This window comes from Danio aesculapii, chromosome 19, assembly GCF_903798145.1.
Source record: "Danio aesculapii chromosome 19, fDanAes4.1, whole genome shotgun sequence".
Taxonomy (NCBI): domain Eukaryota; kingdom Metazoa; phylum Chordata; class Actinopteri; order Cypriniformes; family Danionidae; genus Danio; species Danio aesculapii.
The window spans coordinates 8911466-8936364 of record NC_079453.1 but is presented as its reverse complement, the minus strand read 5'-3'; the positions used below and the strand labels follow the sequence as shown (position 1 = coordinate 8936364).

At 36.4% G+C, this 24899-nt stretch overlaps 1 protein-coding gene across 8 annotated transcripts in view; it reads left to right on the top strand.

Annotated features, from left to right (window-relative positions):
* Positions 1 to 2510: 2510 nt before the first annotated feature.
* Positions 2511 to 24899, top strand: part of col11a2 (collagen, type XI, alpha 2) — a 47043-nt gene continuing 24654 nt past the window's right edge. For 3 of the 8 annotated variants that reach the window (XM_056479592.1, XM_056479590.1, XM_056479588.1), the window contains exons 1-6: positions 2511 to 3007; positions 12277 to 12438; positions 14245 to 14455; positions 15048 to 15210; positions 17646 to 17768; positions 23501 to 24277. In XM_056479592.1, coding sequence (XP_056335567.1) covers positions 2926 to 3007; positions 12277 to 12438; positions 14245 to 14455; positions 15048 to 15210; positions 17646 to 17768; positions 23501 to 24277 — 1518 coding nt within the window. In that variant the 5' untranslated portion in view covers positions 2511 to 2925. Of the gene's footprint in view, positions 3008 to 12276; positions 12439 to 14244; positions 14456 to 15047; positions 15211 to 17645; positions 17769 to 20250; positions 20368 to 23500; positions 24278 to 24899 lie in introns of all 8 variants that reach the window. The other 5 variants (XM_056479595.1, XM_056479594.1, XM_056479589.1 and 2 more) reach the window with 4 other exon arrangements.

Here is a 24899-nt window from a genome sequence, read left to right as displayed (position 1 = left end):
TGTTGTGGTTCTTTTCTTATTACAAGTTGTGTTTCTGTTTTTATGCATCACAGTGATGATCAATCTACAGGAAATTCAGTGCAATAACACATCCTTGAGTGTGCAATCTGTGAGCTTTTCCAGTTTAAAAGTAAATCAGGTTCAAATGGCAAGAGTTCCTGCGGCGACAAAAGTAACAGTTATTTATGTCCCACTGCTAATAGACAAACTTTATTTCACTTCCACATTAAAGTTTCCAGTGTTTTGATTCACATGTTTTATAAAAATTAATGCATATTGCCGATAATTAGGGATGATCCGATCAGGATTTTTGCAGCCGTTACCGAGTACCAATTCCTTGTCATGGTGATCGACCGATACAGAGTACCGATTCTGATGCTTCAAGCTTTATAATACATAAAGCACATCTTCCCTCAAAGTATGACCCTTAAGTGAAGATCTCTCCTTACCTAAGAGAATTAATGAAAGATGCTGCATATAATTCCTTAAACATGTCTCTTATAACCATTTTAGTGTGTACATGTAATGGTCGGATTAATAGATAAAACAGATACAAAAACTGGTTAGAAAAATCACTAACAAAGCAATTTGGAAACATTGCAAATGATAGAAGAAGATTTCAACATGTCTCAATGAAGTTTGGATTTTTGAAGCAGAAGTTAAAATGCACACCTATAGGTGTATCAAGGAAATAGGTCCATAAATAGGTCCTACTGTTTATTGCAATAAGTATATAAGTATATATATATATATATATATATATATATATATATATATATATATATATATATATATATATATATATATATATATATATATTATAAAGATTTATATTTAATATATATTTTTATATATTATATATATTTCCCTAATATTTCCTGCCAGGTTTTAATGAACTTGCAATATTGTTGAAAGCACAGAACTTTTAGTTCTGAGATGTGAAAAGATTTCAGTTCTTATATATCCTCTGCTTGTAAACTCGTAAACAAACAGTTGTAATCAGTTCATAAGATCGGCCAGGTTAGCGGGTACCAATCAAGTCATGAAATGTGATTATCAGCTGATACCGACCTCTGGCCCATCGATCGCAGCATCCCTACCAATAATAGTAAAAAATATTTAAAAATTGTGGAAAATGTTAACATTTTGCATTGTTGGATTGCTTTTGAAACATTTGATAGAGCTGAAATTTAAAATAAAAATGCAGTTTTTTTTGCAAAAAAAATATGTTACCAGTGAACATTAACAATAATATAATAATATTACAATATATTTAAAATAAACAATATTAGGCTAGGTACACAGTGGCGCAGTAGGTAGTGCTGTCGCCTCACAGCAAGAAGTTCGCTGGTTCGAGCCACGGCTGGGTCAGTTGGCGTTTCTGTGTGGAGTTTGTATGTTCTCCCTGCGTTTGCGTGGGTTTCCTCCGTGTGCTCCGGTTTCCCCCACAGTCCAAAGACATGCGGTGCAGGTGAATTGGGTAGGCTATGTCCGTAGTGAATGAGTGTGAATGAGTGTGTATGGATGTTTCTCAGAGATGGGTTGCAGCTGGAAGGGCATCCGCTGCGTAAAACATGTGATGGATAAGTTGGCGGTTCATTTCCGCTGTGGCAACCCCGGATGAATAAAGGGACTAAACCGAAAAGAAATGGAATGAATGAAGATTAGGTTAGTAAATGTAGCAAATATTGTTGTCTTACTTTTGACCCAACCATGTGTTACTTTCATCCCTACTGATGTGTTCAAAAGTAAAATTGGGCAACTTTAGTTTAAAGTGAAGTTATTTTGACGTTGTTCCACATTAATATGAAACTACACTTGATTTTGATAGAGCACTCTTGTTAGTAACCACAGCAGATACTGATTTCTGCTAAAAACATATCTTAAAACATCTAAAAACATATCTTTTAAAAAGGAGGTTTTTATGAAAAATGTTTCTTTCGTCCCCGCTCTCCCCTATTTTAAATTTATCCTTAAAAGCTGAGTCGAGAAAGAGCAAGAAGGCCACTTTTAAGTTGTCCTGCCTTGTAATCCAAATAGAACTTGGGAACTATGAATACTCGATAAAAGCTGGCTATTTCTTCAAAGGCGTGTGATCTAAAATGAAGCTTTGCTGACAGGGCTAAACGGTCATTTCGTTACGTACCTGCTGTCGTGGTCATTTTAATTTACCCTGCAGGACCAAACTATGAAAAGGGGAGGGATTGGAAGCAGCCACGTGACGTCACGAACGGATAAAGATCTGATTGGCTGCCGAAGTTCTACTTGCCAACGGACCCATCGGTCCTACATGGTTCAGCTGTGAAACAGACATAAATAGAAAGAAATAAACTGACTGAACTACATGCCAATTACTGGCACGTCAATATCAAACATCCCATTTGATGAATACGGACATTTAGGGCCAAATAGATCATTTGGTAATTTAGTAAAGTCTGTCGACGAGAGTATAGAAATGCGCTCGGATCCCTGTGCATGAGTTTCCCTCCCTCTTTTTTACTCTCTACCCTCTCATTCACTCTCTCTCTCCACACACACGCACACACACACACACACGCTCCCCTGCATTTCGTGGGAGAAAGTAAGAAGAGGGAGAGAGAAAGAGAGAGATTGAGAGAGAGTGATTTGAAGCCTCTCTCTGCTCTCTCCGCTTTTCTGTTCTCTCAGACTCAATGGGGCTCTAGCAAAAGGGATTTCAAGCTGTAAAACTACATATTTATTACCCGAACCCTTCTTTCTATTTAAGTTTTGTACATAGCACAGATAACTTATTGAAGAACAAGGTGGGTTTGCGTTTACGACGTCTCTAAAGGCTCTCTTAAAACCGACTCCACTGAGTTTTCATGAGAGAAAAGAACCAAAAGGCTAATTTCTGAAATTGTCCTGCCTTGTAGTCAAACCAAATCCGTGAAAAACTTGGGAACTATGGATATTCGGAAGAAGCGGAGGCCGTGGTGCATGGAGACCTCGTTTGTGCTCCTCCTGTGCCTTGCTATGGCACAAGCAGGTGAGCATTTTGCTTTTTTTGGGTGTTAGACATTATTTTTGTTCGTTATACCCCAGTGAAACACTTGTTTTTGATGCGTTTTCATGCCGTCCATGTAGAAACGCAGATGTGTAGTCTGTCTAAGAAGATGCTTGAGTGTTTTCCACATGTAGTCCTGTTCCTTATCATTTTGGATGTGTTTATTAGCGTGTTAACATTTGTTAAGCTCACAATTGTGTTATATTTGATTTGTGTCTCTTCAGTAGACATCGTTAGTTTGTCTTGTCAGGGTTTTTAATAGATGAGGTATGAATTATAGGCCCGTGCGCTTGAGGCCGCGTTGGCACGCATAATGTGGCATCCCCGGCGGGGGCATAGGACAAGACGGTGCTTTCACTGACAGGATTTCAGGTGTTGGTTCCAACTTTAATTCAGCATGCAGCAATGAGTTGTATGTTGTTTTTAACTCAAAGGCTAAATCGTAAAATCTATTTATTATCTACATATTTACAATTTTTTTTATTATTTTTTAATAATTATTTTTTTAAGTATGATTAGTAATATTTTATTTATCACGCTGCTTTCTAAAATGCTTGATTCATATTAGTCAGACATTCAGGTAATCGAATATTTCTGAACAATGGCTTAATGAGAGTAAGTTGTCTTTGAACGCTTTATAAATGCCGGATCTAAAGCTTTAATTTAAGCTCGTATTATTTTCTCTTTAAAAATAATTTAGTTTGTGCCAATGAGTAAATAAATTGCCTTCAGGGTGATCTAAAAATGTTGACGATGTCCTGGTGAGTCTTTCCAGTTTGTTTTCTATAATTATTGTCTGACTGGATGTTTAGGCTATTCCTTTTAATGTAGCCTGAAACCCATCTGCACTTTGATTTATTTTAGAATTAATTATAAAATTGTCACTGCATTTGATTTAATGTTTTATACTGTATTTTATATTGTTTATATTGCCATCTAACATAGCCTATATCGTTCTGTATATAAATGTTTTTATTTTTTTACACGTAGAAATATTCACGCACCTGCAGTTCATATGTTCACCACTATTTTCAGTGGCGCTCGAGATTCAGCTGCTTTCGAAAGTCATTCATCTGCAATAAATACAGAGAATATATTAATAAATAATACAAATTCAGATTGAATGCCCTTCCAAATTAATATTTCAATCAATAATCATACTATTTTTAGATGTGCACCTAAAGTCCCTGAGGCATAGATGTAATTCCAGATCACTGATTTGATCTCTCCTTTTTTTTCTCCCCATTCCCTCCCTTGTGTATTTAGAGGAAGTCTGAATATTTGTGCCTCGTATGAGTAGGTTATTATTCTGCCCTGTGGTTCAGAGAGATGTAGTGAATGAGTTAGTGTCTCCGTGTACGTGTGAGCTCAGTGATATTTGTGTAAACGTCTATTACACCTGGAGGATTTTCCACAGTATGCCAGTCTTAGGGCATTGAATGTTGCACTGTGTATTACTCTATCTATTTTGTATGGTTTATATTAGTAAGAAGCTAGTTTAAATGGTTCAAAATAGAAACCAAGCCACTGTCTGTTTACGTTTTATCATCCAAGTTGAATCATTCCATCTAGCTGCGTTAAAAACTAGTCATTGTTGTTCCACATTGTTGAATGTGACTTATGGAAGTGTAGTGATTTTAGGTGGGGAGTATTTATTTAACATGGATGTTCCTTCGAGCTCATTTCAAAGGCAGCGAGCTCTCAAAGAACAGTCTGTCTGACTTCTGCTAACCAAAACACCCTCAACCAAACGGAGTGCTGAGGAGTGAATGGAGCCACTGTGTGCGAAGGAAATGCCCGGAATATTCACGTGTATATTCGTAGCATATGAGAAAAGACTGTCCTCGCGGGTGTGTCCGTCATTCCTGACAGTTTCAGTAAAGCAGCATGTCATTGTGTGTTACTTTCATTCATAATCTTTGCACTTACTAACCAAACAATGTCAACATGCAAAATTTAAAGGGATAGTTCCAAATATGAAAATCTCTTCATGTCTTCTTTCTTCTATTGAACTCAATTGAAGATACTTTGAAAAATGCTGGTTTATGGGACACATTGACTTCCATTGTAATTTTTTCCATGCCATGGAAGTACTGTAGATGGGTCCCATTAATCAGCTTCTTCAGCACAGTCTTCAATGTCACATGAATGGGAATAAAAAAATTTGTACATTTAATTTTTTTTTGAGTGAACTAAATATGCCGAAAAAAGTGGAATGAGTGCTCTTCAGATGTTAAAGTTGTGCATGAATCGTATATATAGACTAATATTGCTCTTACTGCTTTGCATATTTGGTATTAATCAAGGATACAGTAGTATTGTAACTAGTTGTTTCCTGTATGGCAGGGGTGTCCAAACTCAGCCCTGGAGGGCTGGCGTCCTGGAGACTTTAGCTCCAATCCTAATTAAACACATATGAACTAGCTAATCAAGCTCTTATTAGAAATACTAGCAAGTTGGAACTAAACTCAGCAGGACACCAGCCCTCCATTACCGAGTTTGCACACCCTTGCTGTATGGCTTTGTAGTTGGTATGAATGCTGCTTAATTGAATTGTTGTGGTGAGCTCTGCTATTAGTTTGCATCCAGTCCCAGTGTTCTCAGCTGTAGGAACTTTTCCACACTTACACCACAACAGGGCCTCCAGAAGCCTTAAATGACTCTGTTGACAACAATACAGTTCCTCTTGGTGGAGAAGTGCTGCTTTGCGGTATGTTTGGGAGAGATAGATATTCATCATGTCCTCAAGGTTCAGTCCTCACAATCCTTTTCCCTTTTTTTTTTTTAGATTAGATAGCTTGTAGAATATACTGGAGATCACTCTTCCAGTCCGTCTTATGTTATGGATATATTCTGGAAACATCCTTAAAATGCAAATGTGCAATAAAATTGTTCCAGGAGTTTCTATATCTCACAAAAAGATCTGTTTTCCAGTGCAAGGTTTAAAATAGTTGTTGTGGGATGCAGACAACTGGCCACAAGAGGGCCCAAAACTGCTCAAGCTTTCTAAACTCAAGAGCGCCACATCTGAAAGATTCACTCAGAGCATAATAAGCACCTTCATCCTTTAGTCTGGCTTTTTTATTATTATTAAAGGGAATTTAGTGTGTCAGATGATTTAATGACTTCACCTTCTTAAGTTAATGAAAGTAAAGGTTAAAGTTTTACAATTTTGTTCTTTATTTTCACTCTCCAAATTTCTGAATATTTGCAAAACATGAACTTTAATCTTACATTGCTATTATTTTATCTTTGTATTAAGGTATTTCCCCAAAATATAAACTTTACCCTGAGTGGTGTATGCTTTGGTTTGCAGTGAAGGGTGTATACAGTAGCTGTGGGGAGCCTGTATAAACGCTCAATCTTTTTTAGCGTACATGATGTTTAATATAGTGGGCGTGTGGTCAGTTTGTCCATCCTGGCAGTGCCAAGCAGAGGCGCTCTCTGCACCCACACTGACTCATGCTGAACCACACAGACTCACAACACACTGCCACTAGATATATATATATTTATATTTAGGATATGATATTACATTATCATAATGTATATTCAATTTGTGATCTTTTTTAAGCAATGTGTGTTTTTAATGCTCTTCTCAGCAATCTTTGAAGGAACATTTCATCTCTAGGGTAGGAAAATTTTTTAAATTAGTCAAGATTAATATCAAGATAAATAAGTCAAGATAAATGAGCCTCTTAAAGGGATAGTTCACACAAAATGTTGGAAACCTTAAACCCTTGATCTCCATAGTAAAACAAACCAAATAATATGGAAGTATTTTTAACATTCTTCAAAATATCTTCTTTTGGGTCCAATAGATCAAATAAAAAGCTCAAACTGGTTTGAAACGAGTCAAAATTGGGTAAATAATGGTTAATATTTTGGGTGAATTAACCCTTTAAAGCTAACCCTTTAGTTTGGGTGAACTAAACCCTTTGTCATAGAGTTATTTATTTGAAAGTTTCATCAAAGTTCATTAAAAACAAGATTGATTTCACATCCTTAGAAAGAAAGCATCAATAGCTAGACTTATACACTTGTGTAAATCTTAGGATTCGTCTAACCTTTCATCAAGACCAAGACAAAATCAACCACACAAACACACTTGGCAATCTGTGAACATTAAACACTCGTTTGATATACTCGTCTCCGCAACCCCACATTATGCCACGAGTTGGTATGATGGCAAAACTGTCTGCGTATTATAAATAAATCATAAATATAGGGAGCTATGATCTAAATTATAACCTCCAGGCAGGCCTGTACATGCACGCCTAACTGTTGCGGTTGGCGGGAAGACAGAACCAGACAGATCCAGACGGCTTGATGGATTTATCTTCATGTCTTTAGCATCTTTTTGAAGCTGAATCTGTGGTTATGTCGTAGCAGTTGTTTGATACATTCACAAGCGTTGATCTTCAATCTGTTCGTGGTACTCAAAACAAGCGAGTCATTGTGAGACAGTAAAGGTGAGAGTTGAAAGGTCAAGGTGTCAGGTGGTACGTCTTGCTGGTATTTAGCACAGAAAACAGAAAAACAGTGGAGCAGCAAGGGTCAAAGAAAGAGCATCACATTGTTGGATCTTCTGGAATGTTCTCTCATTTGCACTGCACGGTCATGACGGAGCTCTGGTGGAAGTTGGTTTGGAAATGTTGGGGTCACCTTGACTGTCATTGACCTGGATGGGATTGGAATGTTTGCTGCTTCGTTCTTTGAGGGTCTTTGTGTGCTGCTGTGTTTGCGGTTTGTGTGAACACACAGTGTTTATTTGTGTGAACGCATTGTGAAAGCATTCATCTTGGTTTCAAACATTAAAGGATCCCAAGTAGCAAAGAATTCTGGCCCAGATTTGGCATAAATCTAGCACAGCAGGCATTCATCCGGCACTGGCATACAGCATGTAGGGCAAACATGGGCCTGGTTTTGCAGAGGTGGCACCATCTTTAAGGCGGTACACAATACTTGGGCCAGATGTAAAATGTAGTATTTGGCCCAGATGGTAATAATTGATATATGGGCCATGTGAGTCTGGCCTATCTTGACCCACATTTGAAATACATTTTTATTATTCTCAAATAAAAATAAAAAATTCTACCAATCAAGTCGCTTCGAGGAAAAGCACGCCCATAGCCTTTAAGGCTGATTTATACTTCTGCTTCAAGCGCATGCGTATGCGTAGCGCAAGCTCTGTGATTGGTCGGCTTGGTGGCGCTGATGAGTGTGGGCGGAGGTGAGAGCCGCGCAACCGTGATGCAGTGGGTGTTTACAAGTGTGGAGTCCCGTGAAGGAGCTCCGGGTGGAGACTGTTGTTTTGTGTTTACCTTATGATTAAAGTTGTTGCACGTCCGCCGGTTCCCGAAGTGAGCAAATTTGAGCCACTTGTACATTAGATAGTGTTCAGAAAAAACAAAACACCAGCGAAGGAACTCGACACAGAGAAACATAGACACCTACTGCCAGCTAGCGTTTCGGAAGTGTATTGCAGAGCAACAAAAACAGCGCGCAGAAGTATAAATGCACGGCTAGGTGCAAGGCTTGCATCGTAGGTCACGCCGGTCACTTGACGCAGAAGTATAAACCAGACTTAAAGTGCAATGATTCATGGGTTTAGCAATTTCATTGCATTCGTGACAAACCAACATATCTGGCCCAGTTCAGGTTCAGTTATGGGTTATTAACTTGGCTAAGACTTGGCCCAGATTTGGTCCATGTTTGGCCCTCGTCTGGAAGCCAGACTTGGTCCAGTCATGTACCGTAAAGGCTGGTTTATACTTCTGCATCAAGTCACCGGCGTGACCTACGGCACAAGCCTTGCACATAGCTGTGCATTTATACTTCTGCGCGTTTTTTTTTGCTGTGCAATACACTTCCGAAATGCTAGCTGGCAGTAGGTGTCTATGTTTCTCTGTGTCGAGTTCCTTTGCTGGTGTTTTGTTTTTTCTGAACGCTTCCTTAATGTACAAGTGGCTCAAATTTGCTCATTTTGAGGCGGGAACCGGCGGACGTGCAACAACTTTAATCATAAGGTAAACACAAAACAGGCTGGACCAGAGATATTTTGCTATGTGGGATGTTTACAATGTACAAAACATGCTTTTAGATTTTTTGTCCTCAATCGCTAAGTTCCATCCACCTATTTTATGCTCATTTTGGATACGAGCATAAAAAAATCAGTTGATGGAAACTGCAAGATATGCATAAAAAACTTATGCAAATAACTGAGTAGGATAAACTGGAAAAGATGCACATAAACTATGATGGAAACACTTTTACTCAACAAATTCCAGAATGTGCATTAAAATAAGGTCATGTGATTTTGTTATAAGAGATCATGTGATGTTAAAAATGTGTGTGAATGGACAAACCAGCAGGCTGAACACATTGTAAAACATCCCAAATGTTGTTTTGTTCGTTCTAAAACACCTTAACCATTTCAATATATTATTAATTACCTCCAAAACTGTCAAGAGTGTCTGTGCTCGGCATCTCATGCCTTCAAACACCACAAAGCATTCATTGCATGTCAACATTTGTCTTCTGAGGCGCAAATCATTTATTAAATAAAGAAAAGATTCGCGCAGCTTCTCCTGCCAAATTTAGTTTTTACTTTTGATATTTGGCGCCAGTTAATCAGGAAGTGACGATTTTGTTCTCTTTGACTCGTTGGATGGAAGCGCTGCTTTATTCGCACGTCCTTTAACAATATTCCAGTTTTGCGCATAAAGTTGGCATTTTTGGATGGAAACAGCTACTGTGTGTCTTGCACTGTGGTTGGTTTAATAGAAGTAATAATGTCTTTAGTAATAAATATTGTTTAGTACACTGTAAAAAAAAAGCTGGGTTCCACACAATTGAGTTGTATTGAGACAGCTTGAAGGAATAAAGTTATTTTATTATTTTTTACATATTTAAGTAGATTGAACATAAAACAATTGAGTTGTCCCAAAAAAAAACTCAAGAATTTTGTTGTTTCAGCTCATTTAAAAGAAGTAGTTTGAACAAACAGCAAACTTATTTTTTGAGTGTTGTAGTGATTTATTGATTTAGGGTAATTAATCAGCTCATTTTTAAGACATTCAGGTGAATGATTAAATATGTGATCCTTAAACCTATGTTGCATGAGTATAGTTTTGGCAATAGCCAAATTGCATTGATCAAAATCATTGATTTTATTTTATTTTTACCAAAAAACATTAAAATATTAAGTAAAGATCATGTCCCATGAAGATATTTGATAAATGTCCTACTGTAAATATGACAAAACTAAATTTTTGTATTAGCAATGTGTGCTAAATGTTTCTTTTAGACAACATTTGAAGCGATGTTCTGCATTATAATATTTGAACATATTTTTTGATAAATATTTATTCATTCATTCATTTTCGGCTTAGTCCCTTTATTAATCAGGGGTCGCCACAGAGGAAAGAACCGCCAACTTATCAAGTATATCTTTTATGCAGCAGATGCCATTCCAGCTGCAACCCATCACTGGGAAACATCCATACACACTCATTATGGACAATTTAGTTAACTCAATTCACCTGTAGCGCATGTCTATGGACTTATGGGGTAAACCGGAGCACCCGGAGGAACCTACGCCAACACGGGGAGAACATGCAAACTCTACAACTGGCTTAGCTGGGGCTTGAACCAGGGCTTGAACCAGGGCTTCAAGGGATTCTTGCTGTGAGGCAATCTTGCTACCCACTGCGCCACCGTAACACCTATATTTATTCATTTTTTAGATATTTTTTTATTAAATTGTTTTGCATCCTCAGATTCCAGATGTTCAAATAGTTTTTAAGCCAAATAATTTCCTCTATTATCTATTGTCTACTATTGTCTTCCTTTGCTAACAAACTAAAACAAAACAATGTTAAAATTTCATGCTATATATTTATCACTTGGGTTGCAGCTGGAAGGGTGTCCGCTGCGTAAAACATATGCTGGATAAGTTGGCGGTTCATTCCACTGTGGCGACCCCAGTAAAGAGACTAAGCTGCAAAAGAAGAAATAAGAAATATTTATCACAATTTAAAAAAAAAGACACTTAAGAAGTTATGTGGTAGAGTGTCATTTGCAGTTTTAAAACCTACTCAATAGACAATGTGCATTATATTGATTCTTTTGTAAGCTTGTTTAAGACAAGTGATCATTCAGGTGTTTTTTTACAATATGTAAATGTATTCATATAAATCTGAATGATTAAATGTTGAAACATTAGTTCTTACTTAATTGCTTCCACTTTTGGTTCATACAGCTACTTTTTTGTTACTTTTTGGAAATGCCTTTCAGGCTTCTCCCTTTTAGTTTCATCCATTTAACCAGAAAGGTACATATAGTGGACTCAAACAGTCCATACATTGTGCATGTTGTCTCTTCTGGAAACCGATCCAGTGACCAGAGACTTTCTCTTCATTGTTCATCTCTTTCTCCCAGCATTTGAATAGCTGCACCTTTTGAGAATCAAGGAAGCATTGCTTAGCTAGAAGCTCCGTTTTAGGGTTTTCCTGCCCTCTTGAACCACTTCCATGCTCCTCACAGCATATAGTACACTACTCCTTTATAGGCTATTGCCCTGTCTTTATATTTCTTCACTTGACTAACCCTGTACATGCATTCTAATTAGTTTACTTTTGAAGAATTCTCTATTTCTGCTCTGCAATATGAATCTTCAAGTTGCTAAATACAAAATGACCTAACTACTGATTGTGGGAAGTACATAGACCATATTTCGGTCAGTGTGGTTATAGGAGCCAAATACACTGGCAGAGCCTCAGAGGAAACTAGCAGCACTAAAATAAAGGAAATAAAAGATTTGTCAGGCGCTAGAAAGAATGCAGGAGCCAAACATGCTCAACCTCAAATGCGTACTGCGAATACATTAAGGCTCGTTAGAGAGTTTAACATAGTTTTAGACAGTTAATAATGTAGTACACATTGTGGGTTGAGCAGATGGCTTCGGGATTCGCAGAAATCCCATAAAGAGCATCACAGCTGCCAAAAGCAATAGGAAGATGGAAACAAGACATGAAATGTTCAAACCTGCCTGTGTGTGGGGCCTGTTGGAGGATTCAGCATCTATTTTGAACTCTATTTTCCAACTCATTATGGCCAATATTATTGTTTTGTGATCACTGAAATTGATTTAGTCTAAAAATCATGCATTATTTTGCAAATCATGCAATAAAAACGTATGCTGTGTTAACAATTTTAAAAAATATGACCAAACTCTTGCACTCCTTCAGATCCAGTAGATGTTTTGCGGGTGCTGCAGTTGCCTTCCCTTCCCGAAGGTGTGCAGAAGGTTCCAGGTTTCTGTACCTCCCGTCTGTCCGGCTCCCCTGATCATGCCTACCGCATCACTAAAAAAGCCCAGATCTCTGCCCCCACCAAACAACTATTCTCAGGTAGGTTCTTTCAATATCTGCTTGCTTTAAAGGGGACTTATTATGCGAAAATCACTTTTATAAAGGGTTTAAACACAGCTGTGGGCCAACAGTCTGTGAATATAACCAGCTTCTAATGGTAAAAATGTATTAGGTTTATTCTTTATAATCACACTTGATAAAAACAGTCTGCAGAAACACTTTGATTGACATTCTCCAGATGTAAGTGTCATCAGAGGGGGAAAGCCCCGCCCTTTAGTGACGATTGCTCCCTCATTAGCATAGGACTTTAGTTTTTAAATCTGCCAGTATGCTGACATATAGGCATTTGTAGCTCCGCCCTCTTTTGAAAGGAGCACAATCTCATTTAAATTTAAAGGGACAGTCACCAGAATGGCACAATTAGGCTCAAAGCCTTAAAGGGGGTTGATTCAAAGAGTTATGTATGTTATTTTTTGGGGTATTTTGAGCTGAAACTTCACATACACACTTTAGATACATCAGAGACTTTACATCTTGTAAAAAGGGGCATAATTCTCCTTTAATAAAAAATAAATTATATAAACCAAACCTGATGACTTCTGTTATGTTTGTATATCACAGTTGTGTATTGTTCATTTAGAAAACCAGCAACAGGATTATTTCAGAATTGCAGATACATTTACAGTGTCTTCCATTCATTAAACTCAAATGATACACAGCAAATCTATAACTGACAGTAAACGGAATCCATTATTAAAAATAATGCGAAAAGATTAAATGTGATAAGGATTTTTTGATTCTGTTAACTTTTTAAAACCATAACAGAGAAGACATTTTCAAATATTGTGTGCTTTAGCTGAAGATGCTAACATCAAACCAGATAGCACATGACATGTCTAAATCTGAATTTTGTGCATTTTTATCATATTTTTGTTTTGTAAAAACAAATGAAAAATTCCCTAAAAATTACAGTAACAGGGTTGACATAATTGATCTACTATTGGTGTATCCTAAACAATTCTGCAAAAATGAATGAGAGGAGAATAATGACACACCTCAATGTCTTCTAGCATATTCAATCTACCTCAAGCATATTACTTAAAGCACAGTAATGTATTTTTGTATTGTGAACAGACACAAAGTGTATTTTTTTATCACTGAAATGACAAATAACACTGAAAATTGATGTTTCATGCAAATGTTTAGTTAACACAGTAGAGTAAACACACAATAAGATGAAAATTAGACTTAATTATTTCATGATAATCGAAGCTGAATGTATGATTCTTGAGGCAAATACTGTATAATTATAGTCATAGTCAATTCAATATATATATAAAGACAGAATGTCCCTAGATACACACACAAACATTAATTTTTAGAAAGAATGTGATGTAATTTATACTATTATGCAAAACTGCTTAAATAAATTTGATGTTTTAGAAAAATAATAGGCTTGTCTTGGAGACACAAAATGTACCTGCAATTAATAACCCATATGAATTATGAAGAAATTCAAAACAGAAAAGACTATGTTTTTTAATGCTTCAGACTGTATTATAATGCTTAGAAAGATTATTGGGTCTGGCTGAAAATCATTTGGGTTGCTAACATGCAATTACTCCTCTAAAGCAGGATGAGAGCTTTTCAGTAGCTAATGAGATGCTTGCAAAGTTAACACTAAATCTGAATGCTCGTGTCTGTGAAATGAGTGCAATTTCTGCAAGTTGAGTCATGAATCACAGGTTTACCCCAGACTACGAATGCATCTGTGCTTAAAATAATGTACTTTTCTCATCTCAGATCTTCATATTTATCATTTTTGCATTTTTTTCCTGCCTATAGGACGTTTCCCGGAGAACTTCTCCATCATGACTCTGGTTAAGGCCAAGGCTGGCCTTCAAGCCTTCCTGTTGTCCATCTATAATGAGCAGGGTGTACAGCAGCTCGGACTGGAGCTGGGACGCTCACCCATCTTCCTGTATGAGGACCAGCATCGCAAACCTGCCCCAGAGGACTACCCACTGTTCAAAGGCGTCAACCTGGCTGACGGCAAGTCAGTAACCAACCCCTGCTGAGACCCATCAGTCCATCTGTGTCTAGAAAAGCTTCATATATGTGACCCTGTGACCACAAACCCAGTCTTATGTTGCACGGGTATATTTTGGGCAATAACAAAATTATAGATTTTTCTTTTTTCTCAAAAATTAATATAATATTAAGTTAAAATCATGGTCACTTAAGATATTTAGCATATTTACTACTGTAAATATATAAACATTCCATTTGTGACTAGAAATGTGTAGAAATTGTGTAGAAATGTTTCAATATTTAGGAAATAAGGAATCAAGGGAAAACTTATTTATTTAGCTTGTAGTGATGTATAAATAAAAAAACTGAATATGCCAAACTATGCTTAGACCTGTTTTTACGGTCCAGGGTCACATATATTAATAATATAATTTGAATTATTCAGCCATGATATTGTTAGATTTCAAGCAATGTGAGGTGTAACTGCTGGGTGAATAGTAAACATGACTTTCTGGATTCTCGAAGGTTTCTTACAGTCTTTTAGCAGCCCCACAAACTGTATACAGGAACTTGTTTGATGCTCATTGAAACATTCAATACCTCCTATCATCCTATAGGTGGCACCGCATTGCTATTTCTGTGCAGAAGAAGAACATCACTCTGATCCTGGACTGCAAGAATCGCATCACCAAAACCCTGCCAAGGAGTAACAACCCAGTGTTGGACACCAAGGGCATCACTGTTTTTGGAGCCCGTCTCCTGGATGAGGAGGTTTTCCAGGTCTGCAATATTATGAGTCAATGACTTATCAAGGAAATGTGTGGTGCACTCTTTTGATGACAATTAAGATGACAATAAATGTATTTAATCTTATGCAGAATATAACCACAATTCATAGTGATTACGTTAAAAGTTCTCCTGTGTCGTATCACCATTAGGGGAATGCTCCCCAGTCTCCTGCTGGCAAGTCACAGGCAGAATAATTTCTCTTTTTTAGCCAAAAAGCCGGATAATTGTTGTGCATTAAGATTTAGCGTGACCAACCGACGCAGAGACAAACCTGAGCTGTGCCTATACAGAGTTTCTTAACAGAAAGAACAGTTAGAAAGGCTGAAATTTATGGATTTGTGCCGCATCATTGACCCATAACAATCCATGGTACCTAAAACTGTCAGCACATTTGTGTGCTTTTATTTAGTTTGTATGTTCTGACAGGGACATGGCGGTTTTAAATGACAGAAAATTGGTTGCGTGTGCAGTATATGGATTGCAAGTGTCCACAATCTACAGTTTTTAGTCACATCTCTTTTTTGTTCTGTTAATATTCAATTCAATTCACCTTTATTTGTATAGCACTTTTACAATGTAGATTGTGTCAAAGCAGCTTCACATAAAAGATCATAGTAAATTGAAACAGTGTAGTTAATTTTCCAAAGTTTAAGTTCAGTTCAGTTTAGCTCAGTTCAGTGTGGTTTAATAATCACTACTGAGAGTTCAAACACTGAAGAGTAAATCCATCGATGCGCAGCTCCACAGATCCCGAACTATGCAAGCTAGTGGCGACAGCAGGAAAAAACTTCACCAATTGGCAAAGGGGAAGAAAAAACCTTGAGAGAACCAGGCTCAGACGAGCACTACCATTTCACCACTGGCCAAACGTTTTGTGCAAAGATGTTGTCCAAGTGCCGGAGGCTGGAAGCTGGACCTCAGCGAAGACTTGTCTGTCCCTGGAGCGTCACAGGAATCAGTCTCATGTTCTCCACTCCTCCATGACCACCACAGTAGCTGCTCAGGATACGGCCTGGTACAGGATATGGAAACCTTGGGATCATCTCGCCGCTGGTCTTGGATCGAATCAGTGGCGCTGCGTGATCTGAGGGTCTCGGGATGAGAATCCCCAGAAATAGAGAATAAAGAGAATAATTAGCGTAGCTGCTGTTCATAGTGTGTATAAACAAAATGAAGAAACCTGTGTGGAGCACATTCATGTATCATACCGCTAAGTGATGCACTGAGTGTATGCTTTACTAAACAGATAGGTCTTTAATCTAGTTTTGAACTGCGAGAGTGTGTCTGAGCCTCGGACGTTATCAGGAAGGCTATACCAAAGTTTAGGAGCCATAAATGAGAAGACTCGACCTCCGTTACTCGACTTTGCTCTTCTAGGTATTACCAGAAGCCCTGAGTTTTGAGATCTTAAAGAGCGGGTTGGATTGTAGCGAGACAGAAGGTTGGTTAGATAAACAGGAGCTAGATTATTCAAAGCTTTTAGGTGAGAAGGTTTTATAAGTGATCCAAATATTCATAGCTTGAAACAGGTGGAAATATGACCGGTTTGTGCTGCGTTTCTATAGAGATCCCAATGTAGCTGCCATTACGGTCCATTATTTTTTGCCCGCCAGGTCTCCAAAGAGATCACATGACTGAAAATTATCAATAAAAGTCACAAGAATTGCAAATGTATTTATTTCTTATATACGTATATAGTGCAACAGTAATTTTGTGAATTTTACGAACTCCATTAATTTCCTCAATAGGGTAATACATTTTTAACAATAACTTGTACTGTTCTGTATGGTATAATAATATCAAGATTTGTACATTATCATAAAATCATAATTTACAATGTATTAGCTATTTTCTGTCTTGTTTTGACCTCTTTAATTAGAACACACAGTTTGATCGGATGTATTGGATTGTCCTCTTGTAAGTAAACACACACTGGTATGATTTACTAAACGTTTTCATATTTAAATATTTTGTTTTAAAGCAGGTATTATGCTGTTTATACAAAGCATGCATATTTGAAAGCATACATCCTTCATAGTCCATACATAATTAGTACATACAGTATAAAATCACCTGTTATAACAGACAAAGCAATAGTGAGCACATAATTAAACATAATAAAACATTAAACATTTAAACATCAACACTGAACAGTCTTGAGCTGAATAATGAAGTTAAGTTTTTCTCACATTTGATGCTTCATTATGCATAATCATTGTTTATTTTTCTTTTTTTTGATGTGAATCTGCTTTACAACAAGATAAACTATTATATAAATAAAGATAGCATCACATTGATTTGACATATTCAGTGAATCACAAGTAAACAGGCTATTAGTTTTATAATATTTACCTTATTTTAAACTTGCTCATAATAGCTGGTGTTTTAATTGCTAATAACCTTTCCTTTTCCTTGGTTTTCTCCAGGGTGAGATCCAGCAGCTGCTGATCGCATCCAACCCTCAGGCCGCGTATGACTTCTGTGAGCACTACAGCCCTGACTGCGACTCCCCTCTGCCCAAAGTCCAGTCCCAGGACCCAAACACCTATGTGAGTACCACAACACATTTTTAAAATGAGCCACGGCATCCTGATGTGAGATATATAGACGGAGACCCACAAGTGGAAACGGTCTGATTTATTAATGAACATTATTCAGCTCATATTGTTCAAGCAACTGTTCTCTCGATATATTATAAGTCACCAATATATGTATCTGTATTTTGTCAAATATTTGCAGTAAAATCTCGTCATTAGTCATGGCTTTTAAAAACTGTCTGTATTTGCTTGGATAAATATGAACCAGTCAAAACATTGTAAATGTTACTCACAAATCAATCTCACACCAGAATGCCAGGGAAATTTACATATTACATACTTCTTAAAATCAGGCACATTTTTATGTTTCAAAGCACATTTGTATTATATTTGATGTACAGTATATAGAGCCCAGTATATATATCACCTCCCTACAATCCATTTTCATACATCCACAAGCTCTTCCACATCATCAAAGGTGCTTTATCTGAGTGCAGTCTCAGATTCTCAATAGTGCATGTTGCCAATATATATATATATATATATATATATATATATATATATATATATATATATATATATATATATATATATATATATATATATATATATATATATATATATATATATATATAAAGTAGAAGTCAGAATTATTAACACCCCCTGAATTATTAGCCCCCCTCTTAATTTTTTTCCCTAATTTCTGTTTAACAGAGAGAAGATTTCTCCAACACATTTATAAACATAATAGTTTTAATTATTCATCTCTAATAACGGATTTATTTTATCTTTGTCATGATGACAGTAAATAATATTTGACTAGATATTTTTCAAGACACTTCTATACAGCTTAAAGTGACATTTAAAGGCTTAACTAGGTTAATTAAGTTAACTAGGCAGGTTAGGGTAATTAGGCAAGTTATTGTATAATGATGGTTTGTTCTGTAGACTATCAAAAAAAAAATAGCTTAAAGGGGCTAATAATTTTGACCCTAAAATGGGTTTCTAAAAATTAAAAACTGCTTTTATTCTAGCCAAAATAAAACAAATAAGACTTTCTCCAGAAGAAAAATATTATCAAACATACTGTCAAGATTTCCTTGCTCTGTTAAACATAATTCGGGAAATATTTAAAACAGAAAAAAATTTTAAAGGGGGGCTAATAGTTCTGATACAGTTTTTAAAAATAATTTTGTAATAATTTTCTTATTACTTCAACCGTGTATATATATATATATATATATATATATATATATATATATATATATATATATATATATATATATATATATATATATATATATATATATATATATATATATATATATACATACTTCCTGAGATTTATAGAATACAATATAAATCCTAAGCAACACAGCTATTTTGGACAATGGATTTTTACTTTTCCAGGTGTTTTAAGCAAAACTATTTCAGTCTGATTATAGGTCCAGAAGTACAGTAATGGCCAAAATCTCTCCACAATATTTACTTGTATGATATTTGAAAGCGAAAACCACCAAACTTTATTAATGCATTTTAATAAAATTATTAGCCACTAAAAAAATACAGTCACTGCAGTCTAATGAATTATTAATTGTTTGTTTGTTTGGCAGCCGTTCTGCTGTGCATTCCTTAATGAACTTATTTCCTTGCATTATCACAAACTGCAGTTTAAAAGCTGAGCACAAATACAATTTGGGAACACTTCAGTTAAAGGAACATTTTTCACTATTAACTAGTGACTTATCATCTGCTTCCTATAAAGATATCGGCTGTTTATTAATATATATTGAAATTACATATTCTTCATGATCTTATTCTACATCCAAATCCTACCCAATACCTAATTACTACCTTAATAACTATTAGTAAGCAGCAAATCAGGAGTTCATTTGTATTTATTTGTTTATTTGAAGTAAATTGTTTATTAAAAGTGAGAATTGGACCTTAAAATAAAGTGGGACCAAATAATGTACACACTTTAGTTACAACTACACAACATTTTTGAAAATCTGCATCAATATGTTAAATAAAGGGTAAATAAATTAACTTTTATTAGCCGGGAATACATTTTGGCCATTACTGTGTCAGTTTAATCTCTCTGCAGGCTGAACTGCATATAAGAGCTTTATTTTTTTACTGCCTAAACTATACACTACTGTTAGCTTTCAGATGAATGCATTTGTTTTCTTGTTCATTCTCAATGTGATTTGCAGTAATATCCAAGTGTTACTCAAACTCATGAGTCTGATAAGCAAATGATAAATCCATCATGCTTTCATCCTGACTTTTGCTGTGAACTTCACCTCCAGTTTCTCCATCTCACTTTACTCATCCATCACGTCTCTCTCCTCTCTCCTCTATCACTGTCTCTTTCCAAAGTCTTCTTTTTTCACTCATCTCCTTTGCTTCATTCCCTCGCTGTCACTCACGTGCCCTTCCTCTGCATTCCTCTGGCTTCACTCCTCCTCTCTCTCCCCCACATGTCTCTCAGCACTTTGATGAAGAGCAGGATGATTATGAATACCCCTATTATTATGAAGGAACTACCAGTGTCCCTCCCTCCCCGTCCAAACCTCCCTCCGTCCCAGCCGAGACCCTCACTGAACAGGTAAAGAGGGAGAGCGACAGTGGAGTGAATCAGAAAAGAGAGGAAAAGAAAGAGACGGCATGGGTTATGGAAAAAAAACTAGATTTGTGTTTTCTCAAGGAAATAACAGGAGTTAAGTTATTCATTTTACAATAAAAACACCTGAACATCCCTATTAACATTTTTAAAATGCTTATTCTATTAACTAGATGAAGTGATAAGCTATATATACATCTATAAAGCCTTACGAAGCCATAAAATATTATGTTTTTATGTATTTTAAGGATGTTTAGATATTTGAACATAAAATTTTCTACAATTTAAAAAATTAGAATAAAAAAATCTGAAATATTTTTAAGAAAGAATATCAATAAGAAGTCAGTATGCAAATATTATGATGAAATCGATGCAGCTGTTAACAATATGAAAGATTATTTGTGACAATAGCAAATATTATCATATTTTTGGGATTAGTATATACGCTACCTGACAAAAGTCTTGTCGTCGATCCCAGTTCTAAGAGCTACAAATAATAACTTGACTTCTAGTTGATCACTTGTAAAAGTGGCAGAAGGTCGATTTTTCCGATGAATCATCTGTTCAACTGCTGAAAGCAAAGAAGGTCAAGATGCTCCAGGATTGGCCAGCCCAGTCACCAGATATAAACATTGTTGAGCATGTCTGGGGTAAGATGGAGGAGGAGTTATTGAAGATGAATCTAAAGAATCTTGATGAACTCTGGAAGTCCTGCAAGAACGCTTTCTTTGCCATTGCAGATGACTTTATTAATAAGTTACTTGAGTCACTGTAGAGATGTATGGATGCAGTCCTCCAAGCTCATGGGAGTCATACACAGTATCAATTCATCTTCCACTGCACAATGACTTTATATTCTATACTGCACATTATTTCTGTTAAGTGACAAGACTTTTGTCTAAGCAAAGTCGTCAGAACTTACTGTCCTAATTAAATAATTAAAAATAAAGGCATGATCATATTTTATTTTGGGAAATTTAGCGTAATTTAGAGACCTTTGTCTTTCTTATAAGCCACTTCCGATACCAAGTGATCAACTAGAAGTCAAATTATTATTTGCTGTTCCTAAAATTTGGATAGACTTTTGTCAGGTAGTGTATAGTTAAAACTGTATATATAGTATATATATATATATATATAATTTTATTGTTAAATGACAGCCATAATGAAAGTTCACAGATGAAATGATAACTTACCCGTCTCTTTTGATTGACTCCTCCTCTCTTTTCTGTTCACCCCTGTTTTGCATCACCATGTGAAGTCCGTCCTCTTTCCGTACTCCACCTTCTTTCACCTCGTCCCTCACATACTGTATAACACTGTATTATTGTGTCTCGTGTCATCTACATGTTGTCCTTTGTCATGTATATGTTCCTGAATAGTGTTAGAATGTATTTGTTGGACAGTACATGCTTGTGTGTATGTGGATTTTAAAGGGGCACTGGAAGATCAGCACACACACATACACAAACACACACACACCATTCACAGATCATGGCCATACTGTGTCAAACCAAGAGATATAGCAACGCTATCTCACAGCAGCTCATAACTTTTTGATTTAGTGGCTAATTCGTATGAATTCGTGCGATCTCATTTATACAATATAGTACGCCTTGCTCATCCCCCAATGATGGTTGGGTTTAGGAGTGGAAAAATCATTTTAAGAATTGTACATTTTTGTATGACTGAACTCATATTAATTCGTATGAATTAGCCACTAAACTAGTTACGTTTCCTCGAGAGATCAGGCTGGATATAGAAATAATTGTTTACTAAATAAGAACAAACGTATTCATTGATCATGTATGAAGTTTTATTAGTCCATATTACAAATTTTACAGTCACATGAGCTGCTTTATCTTTTACAAACATTTTTCATTTGAATCATTTTACAACTAACATGCAAATTCTGGTTAATTACTACAATGTAGTAATTCTGCATAGTAATTTATTTAGATTAATTATTGGCAAGACGAAATTCCAGTTTCTGAATTGTCAAGTGTAAATAAACGAGGTTATTGTAACTTATTGATCTGATTTTAACAAAGTAGCTCAGGTTTTTAAGGAAGCCACTTTTAATTCTTATAATTGCATGGCATTTCTTTTCCTAAAACCTTGTTTTATTCCTATGTGAATTTGCATGTGTTCAAACTGTTTTTCACCTGTAAAACTTGTGAGTTCTCTTGTGTCTTGTGTCACCGTGAACTGTTCATATGTACAGCGAGCGTCTGTGTCTAAATGTGTATTTACATCCATCTCTCCACTTCCAAGGTTAACTTTCATTTTGTCTAGTATTGTATTCTCACTCATTCTCACTTTGTGTGCTGTTTCTCTTCCACTGTGGACAGTCATGTCTGTATCTTGAGTGCTTATTGCAATGTTTAAACCTAAACTTGAATGTTGTACTTCACTGTGAGAATAGATGACTTAGTTAAATAAATAGTAACTACTTTAATTTAGCCTATTATGTGTCAACATCTAGAGTAGATTCTGTACAGTTTGTGCTTCTGCTTCTGGGTAGTCCACACCGTTCATTCCTTTCAAATTGATTAATATAATTAATAATATTCCACTTCAGCCAAGTCATTTGATATGTTTTAAGGGGATTATGAATGGTGTGATATGACTACCTTACTTCCTCTCCTTTAATTTCTCTCTATCTGTGCTGTTGGGCAGCACAGTATACCAGCCATGCATCAGTTTTATTAGCAGATGCTATTTGAGCATACTAAATCCCCAGTGCCTCACAGCGTTACATCCCCATGCGCACAACATGCTGCTTTTTTAATGTGGAGATTGGCATTATTGGAGAAAACAGTATCATTTTGTATTTAATTAGGTATAAATTAAGTTCACTAAATCTAAACTCATGACTCTGATCAATTAAAGTCACCGTAACATTATACTGTATCCAGTAATGCCAGTGAGATCTCAGTTAGTAATTTAAGCGCCAGCGATCTTAAATTCATTGTTTTGTCTCTCTCTCTCTCTCTTTTTCTGTCCATCCCCACTACTTTCAATCCCACCCATCCCTTATCCTCCCATCTCTCATTCAATCTTCTCATAAATGCTGACTCGACACTTACACTTTACAATATTAATAATAATCAAATAGGCGGGCAAGGCAAACAATGGCAAAGTCACTAAGCAAAAAGCCTCTCCAGCTGCAAAGGCTGCTCCAGCTAAACCCGCTAAAGCCAAGCCAACACCAGCACCCAAAACAGCGAAGAACAAACCTACAGCGGCACAATTATTGATTTCAAAGATAAAACCCACTCCTGCTTCTAAACTAGTGGCTAAACCAAAAGCAACTCCAGCACCAAAGAACGACAAAAAGAAGACCAATGACAATGGAAAAGTCAATAATGGTCAAACTAAAGTAAATGGTAATGGCAATGGCAAGAGCAATGGAAATGGGAAAGACACTAATGGCAAGGCTAAGGCTGGCAGCAATGGTAAACCCAATAACAACGGCAATGGGAATGGGAATGGGAAAAAAACAAACGGAGATGCTAAAACTAATGGCAATGGCCCGAAAACAGTGAAGACTGTGACCAAAGTAGCAACAACCAAGAAGTCAGAAAATCCCACTACAAAAACTGTGACAGGAAAACCTAAAGCGCAGGTCAAAGCACAACCAACCAAAAGCAAGACAGATAAAACGAAAGCCAATGCATCCCCTGCAAAACCAAAAGACACCAAAGCCAAAGTAGTCTCCGTCACTCAAAAGCCTGCTGTTTTCAAACCCACCCCCGTGCCTTTGCCTCGACCTTCAAAAAACATCTTGGATGTCAATAACGTCAAATCAATGTCCAGGAATTTCCCACCCTTCAACAAGGCTGTTGTGAGTGCCACCACCATCAAGAAGAAACCGACCAATGGTTATCAACAGGTACAAAATCAAGAGCCCGCGATGGCAGTCCTAGAGCTGTATCTCCAACCTCAGCATTCTGGTTCAGTGCTGTATTCACAAGAGTGAAAGTTGATCTGGGATTTGTCTTCATTGAAGATGTTCACAGATACAACTCGTACATGTATCCTCCATGTGTACGTACATCTTACCTTCAGGTTTTTCATGCGTTTACCTAATATTTCAGTATAGATTCAATTCAAAATACATCAATGTTTAAATAAAACACTGTGTAAAACCATGAAGGTAACATTGACCAAGTGTGAGGTTGGAGACATACAGACTCACTGGATCTCCTCCACCCTTTCATATATCAAATGATCCGATTGATCATTGAAAGGATATGATAAGCGGTATATAAACTGTCTGTCTTCTGTTTTATTTCCTTTCACTCCAAACGTTTCAATCTGTAGAAAGTCGATTACCAATTAGAGCATGCGATCAGTTTAGAAACATAAGACCCCTCAATTAAATCATTGGTAGAGCTCAATGTTACACATGACACAACGAGTCTCTCTCTCCGTCTCACATTCTTGATTCAGCCTCTCTCTCTTTCTTTTATGTGTTGTTTGTGAAATGCAGTCCTGTCAATAATATGTGAATG